Source organism: Oryzias melastigma, linkage group LG5 (assembly GCF_002922805.2).
Source record: "Oryzias melastigma strain HK-1 linkage group LG5, ASM292280v2, whole genome shotgun sequence".
In the NCBI taxonomy this organism is placed as follows: Eukaryota; Metazoa; Chordata; class Actinopteri; order Beloniformes; family Adrianichthyidae; genus Oryzias; species Oryzias melastigma.
Window position 1 is genome coordinate 31550679 of NC_050516.1, and position 6703 is coordinate 31557381.

At 37.5% G+C, this 6703-nt stretch overlaps 1 protein-coding gene across 4 annotated transcripts in view; it reads left to right on the forward strand.

Moving 5' to 3' along the window:
• The window catches only part of srgap3 (SLIT-ROBO Rho GTPase activating protein 3), an 85347-nt gene that overhangs the window by 52348 nt on the left and 26296 nt on the right, over positions 1-6703 (forward strand). For all 4 annotated transcript variants that reach the window (XM_024269502.2, XM_024269503.2, XM_024269504.2 and 1 more), the window contains exons 6-8: positions 1600-1728; positions 5029-5250; positions 5346-5447. In XM_024269502.2, the coding sequence (XP_024125270.1) occupies positions 1600-1728; positions 5029-5250; positions 5346-5447 (453 nt within the window). The remainder of the gene's footprint in view (positions 1-1599; positions 1729-5028; positions 5251-5345; positions 5448-6703) is intronic.

Genomic DNA, 6703 nt, shown 5'->3' on the forward strand with positions numbered 1-6703 from the left:
TAAGAAAGTTTATCTCAATACAATGTTACAAAATAAAGTATTTCTGATGAAAACTATTAATTTTGTCATTCTTGTTTTCAGAATTAATTTAGAACTACTAACTAACCACAATTTTTTTTCCTTAAAAAAAGGCCAAATGTAAATTTGCGATTAATCGCGAGTTAACTCTGGACAAATGCTATTAATCGCGATTAAGAATTTTAATCGCCTGACAGCTCTAATATATATATATAAGGGCAGTGAAAGTTAACGCACTATAGCACACAATTAATCAGAACGAATTAATGAGTTAATATTTATGAATGCCTTCAGGTGTCCCGCTGTGCAGCTGTGATATCAGTCTAATAAAACTGTCTAAAATAAAGTTGAGCTTTTTTTTATACTCTGTGATTGTGATTATATTAAATTAAGTAGATAATGTGGCAATTATTTTTAGTTTTTGGACAAAAGTGATCTTTTATTTTGATAAATAAGGTGGAAGACAAACGCCAATCTGACAGCTGTAATGCAGAGCAGTGGACCCACTATGGTGGGCGGAGCCAAACTGAGCTGTCTGCTATTAGAATTTTCATGAATTTTCTACAAGAACGAGCATCGGTGTTGTGCTGTCTGAGTCTTCGATTCCAAAATTGAGTGAACTGGAAATTTCCCAGAAGTCTTTGCAAAAAACCAGTGTGCATCGATGCTCACTTGATTGGCAAATATAGACCACAATACATTGCGTTAAACAATTTTTGCTAAAAAAAAAAGTGTCTAAGGCTATGTCTGAATTTCCATCCTAATCCCTAACTACTAAAAACTATATAGTGCACAACTATATAGAGCCCTGAATTTCAAAAGGAATTAGGACCCTTTGTTAACTACTGTACTTCCGTTTTGCTAAACGCCGATTATGACTTCACCAATTTCACAAAGTGAAAACTGAATTATTACGAACATCTCACAACATCTATTTATGACTCCACTGTTATGATGATAAAAATGTGGATGGTTTATTCAAAAATACATTTAAGCATGTTAGTTTTGCAGACATATTGTTCCACCACATTGCATTGTGGTCTATATTCGCTAATGTAGTGAGCACGCTAGTTTTTTGCAAAGACTTCTGGGAAATTTCCAGTGCACTCGAATTTGGAATTGTAGATCTGGACAGCATTAGAAAATGGATGTGTTCATTTTTTTAATATGCTAATAAAGTATCGTCTCGAGACTCGGCATCAGGAGATTCTCTAAATTAAATGACTCAGATTGGGGCCAAAAAAAATCGGATCGGGACGTCCCTAAATGGAAGCCTTCCAAAATGCCAACAAATTCTTTGAATGTTATCTGCACTGTGCAGATTATGACTTCATGTGTAAGTGGTGCTCATATCTGGTACTTCCCCATACAGAGTGTTTACCAAACCCAAGCCAAGCTGTGATTCTCAACATATTACCGTCTGGTGGCAGCCTTCCAGTAACCCGTTTCACTGCCTGCATTTCTACCTGCCTCATGATTTGGGGACGTCAGCAGCCGCATCGTCCCTCCCCACTGCTTGAATTTCCTCCTGCTGATGTTTTTTTTCTTTTTTATCTGTTTTGTCACATTTCTCCTCCACAGAGGCAAGCCAAGTATTCAGAGAATAAGCTGAAATGCACAAAAGCCCGGAACGACTATTTGTTGAACCTGGCAGCAACAAATGCCGTGGTGGCAAAATATTACATCCACGACGTCTCTGATATGATCGATGTGAGTATGAGCTCGAAACGTGTGTTTGCTTCTATCTCTCAGCTGGGATCTCTGATGTTGATTTAACTCTCAGGCGCTGTCACTTTTCTCGCCATCTGTTCCTACTGTATCTCATTCCCTCTTGGCCCATTAGCTGTTTGTTTTCAAGTCGCTCTGTTGGTTTGAGGAAATGCGGTCGCCCCGTTATTTCAGGTAATGATGGCTGCAGAACAAATCTGGTCAAACCAGAGACGGACTGATGTGGAATAGGGCATTAGTAAACGATTAGTCGACTAATCGACTATTAAAATAGTCAACGGCTAATTTAATAGTCGATTAGTCGTTACTTTATATTCTATGGAGTCAGAGTGTGGTAAATATGAAAGTTATAATGGCATACTGCTAGCTTTATGGACTAATTGGTCATTTATTAAGGTTTTAGCTAATATTTCAGCTGCATGCTAGCTATTTTGGCAAATTTAGGATTTTTGTTTTATAGACTGTTTTGGCGTTCAGCTAATATTTCAGCTGCGTGCTAGCTATGTTGGCAAATTTAGGATTTTTTTTAATGTTTGCCGTTTAGCTAATATTTCAGCTGCGTGCTAGCCATTCAGGCTAATTTAGTCTTTGTTGTTTCTTATTCTGTTTTAGAGTTTAGCTAATATTTTAGCTACTCGCTGGCTGTTTTGACTAACTTAGGCTTTTTTCAGTTTTTTGGCTAATTTCGCATTTAACTCATATTTTAGCTGGCTATCAGCTTCAGCGGTTTCTGCTATCTATTTTGATCTTCAGCTATCATCACTAGCATCTTCAGCGGCCAAATTCAGTTTACAGCATTCACACTACTGCATTATCACAGGTAATGCTATGTATCTAGTTTTTAGTTAGTTTAAAGCTAGTGATGGTTAAGATGTGTGCTTTCATTCCAGTTTGCACATGACCCAATTAGTCGACTAACTGGAAAAGATAATTGGTGATTAGTCGACTATTAAAATAATCGTTTGTGGCAGCACTAATGGTGACAAAGAAATCTGAAGTGATTTAGAGTTTGAGAAACTTGTTTTAATTGAAAAAATAACAATTTCCTTTGGATTAAATTTGTTTTTTAATTACTGTAACATTTGAACCATTAACATGATAAATTATTAATGAAAAGTTACAATACGTTAAAGATTTGCTTATTAAGCTTACCCAATGACGCCTTAGGTGTTAAAAGGTTAAATTCCAATAGTTCTATTTTTTTCCTGTTTGATTGATTTCTGTGTTGAGTAAAAGCAGGGATGAGTGAAAGTCAGAAGACAGAAATCTTTGTTTATGCAGGGATGATGCTGAGCTCTGACCTCTCAGCCTTCACTCACCTGTCAGCCAACCAACAAAAAACAGGAGAGGAGGAAATGAAGGAAGGAGTTCTATCTGACTCATTCTTCTGTGTTGGTTTATGTTTTCAACACAAAAGCAAGTGTCTCCTATCGCTTCAGCTCTCCAAGGACCACAGAGCTGTTGTTGTTTACAGTATTATGAAACAATTCTTATTTGAATTGCATTTCAGTTGTTGTTTTTACATTGCTTTTTTACTATGTAGACTTCCTTATATAGTACAAACCAAATACATGAGTACACAAACAGTTTATTATAACGAATCTGTTGTAAAAATTTATGACATTCAGAAAAAAAACTAATGAAGGAATCTCTCTTATGATTTTACCCATAAAGGGCATTTTTTTTTGTCAATAATAACTCTTAATTATAACTTTTCTTTAAAAAAAGATCCAAGTATTTCCTTAAGTTTAGCCCAAGCCAGACATCTAACAGTTTAAGAAATAGACATTCATTTTTAAAGTGTAATTTAGATCTTAAATGCACATTTTTGTGACTTTCTTATAGGTTAGGGGTGTCAAACTCAATCGAACACACTAAAACTAATTTTTAAAACTTTAAAACCTTTTAACATAAGTATGAAAAAAGCAGGCAAGGATATAAATCTAGAATAAATCAACTTAAATTAATCTTAATATTTTACTCTCCGTAAAAATATATAATTTTATCATAATGGAGGACAAACATGAAGAAAATTAGGTTTAAAATTGCATTTTTGAGTATTTCTTTATTTGTTATGAATCAGGAGCAGACGAAAAAATTGAGTTGGAAAAAGATCGTGTTTGTGATGTAGAATTATGAGCAGTCCTCAAGCTCCCTGCCCTGAGCTTTCAGCAATTAGGAGGGGAAGTGGGGCGGAGTTGCTCTGCGTTAACGATCCAGTCCAAAACTCTGAGCTGAATTTCTAATGAAGTCCTGCTGCTCTGCAGAAACTATGTTCTAGAAACGATACAGATTTAAAAACAGCATAACTATAATTAAAAGACCAGTAGGAACTCTTTGACAACTGATCAATAAATGATTGGATTTTTTAATAACTTACAGAATTTATGAAAATTTTATGACCAACGTGAGGACTTTGGTGAACTTCAAACTCATTATTGCTCCACATGTGGGGCAATAATGAGGCCTTGTTTTGTTGCCATGGGAACTTTCTCTTAAGTCAACTTTGTGCATTTTTTCAACTCAATTCCGACCATTCAGACCTTTTTCAAGCAGCTGGCGCCCTGAATAAAGAATTGAGTAAAGGAGCTGATTTGTGCTGCGGCGACAAACAGAGACTTGTGTAAAAATGTACCTGTAAAACTGGAGGCATCGAATGTTAAACTGAATGAATGAATTTTTGCACCTCCAATTCATCTTCCTCTTGTGTGCTGCTGCCGGCTGCTTCACATATAAATCTGCTTTTACTCTGCTTCCTAGAAAAGATTCAGATTTACTACTTTGGATTTTAGGCTATTTAGCTAATTTGAGCTTTGCAGTCAGGCGTGTGCACAACTTGCAGAGAGCACTTCCTCTGTGCCAAATAGCTTTAAAGAGCATTCACTTAGTGATTTACAATTCAGCCGGCTGCCTTAAGCTCTCCATAAACCTCCTCGCTATACTATCCACATCCTAATTAGGTTACTCAATGCATCTCTGTTTGATAAGGCTCTGTAATTATCTCTGGTGTCCTGCTGTGCTAACTCCTGTAACTCTACTTCCAACGCAGTAACAAGTTACAGTGTTTTTGCTCATTTAGGTTAGCAATTAGATGTAAAGTTGTTGAAACGTGTGCAAATAAAAATATTTGATGTACTTTCCATGTGAATAGCACCATTTGCTAAAGCTTAATTCCTCCGTTTCCGTGTCCTCCGTCTCGCTTCCACCTTTGTCTCTGAAATTCAGCCCTCTGGTTTTGCCATGTTGTTCAGGACATTTCCTCTTTGTGCTTTTCGTCCACAGTGCTGTGATCTGGGCTATCATGCCAGCTTGGCACGCACTTTCAGGACCTATCTGTCTGCAGAGTACAACCTAGAGACATCACGCCACGAGGGACTGGACATCATCGAGAACGCGGTTGACAACCTGGACTCCCGCAGCGACAAGCACAAGATCATGGATATGTATAACCAGGTGTTCTGCCCTCCGATGCGATTTGAATACCTGCCCCACATGGGAGATGAGGTAACGGCATGTGAACGTCTCAGCAGGTTTAGACATTTGCATTTCTTGTTGAATACGATCCGTTTTGTTTCTTTTACACCCGCTTTCTCCCCCAGGTGTGCCAGGTCAGCGCACAGCAGCCGGTTCAGACCGAACTCCTGATGCGATACCACCAGCTACAGTCTCGCTTAGCAACCCTGAAGATTGAGAACGAGGAGGTGAGGATTTATGATCTGTGTCTGTTCGGCTGTCTGACACCGCCACCGATAACGCCACTCTCAATGAAGACACACGGCCCTTTCGCTCTCATTTTGCCCCGAGCCATTGCACCACAGAAGGACAAAATACCAAAAAAGACGGGGCAGGTCACCATCTGCTCCCATTGCAGTCCTTCTCCAATCACCCCCGCCCTGCAGGAGATGACAACATTTGCAGACTGCCACAATGACTGGAATGTGTATGCTATGCTGTCAGATATAGAATAGATTTAGGGAGGAGGCTGCAGCTCTGTGTCTTCACCGCCATCATGTGCATTGCATTTAGTTTATTACAGGTATCATATCACAATATAGTTTTTTCTATATTGTGCAAGAAAGATATGTATCATGATATAAACCAAATAACTATAATTAATGCATAAAATATATTTATATATATATATTTGTGTGTGTGTATAACATTTATATATATATACATACACATATATATAGACACACGCACAGACACACGCACACATATATATATATATTGATATATATTTATATGTATACATATAAAAAATAAATTTCTGTCAGGAAACATGGGATCAACTTTGCGGTGGAAATTCCAAAAAACAAACAGTTTCTACAACAGAAATGAAATGAAAGTTTTAGATGTAATTTTATAAAAACAACAAGTATTTGTCAACCACCATATTTAACATGTTTTTGAATTAAAATGTAAACAAATCTGGGCTGAAGTCACTCCAGGTACCCCCAAAAAATAAGACTTTTTCTCCTAAGAGCACTGCTGTCTATTTAACATTTTTCCTGGAATTCTGTTTTTCTTTATCATCCTTGTGAAAAATAATAAAATAACTTTTTTAGGAGAAGTTTCATCCAGCTGGATTTCAGGTCTTCTCTGAACTGTATCCTCGCGCGGCGTCAGGGGGCGGGAGTTTCGCAGAGAACCGCAGAGTTCCCTCGATTTTTAGACAACGCCGATGCTCGTTATTGTGGAAAATTCATGTAGGTCCCCATCCTAAAATAAAATAATGGTCACTTTCCTCGTTGTTGGAATTCTAGGAGACAGCTCCATTTCGCTCTGGCCCCGCCGCCCTTCAAAACGGGTGCACTGCTGCTGCATTAAAGCCGTCAGAATGACGTCAGTTCTCAGCCTTATTTATTAAAATCAATTATTGGTTTGGTCTAAAAAACTACTATAAATGCCATTTTATCTCTTTAATTTGATACAATCTCAGACACATGAAAAAAAT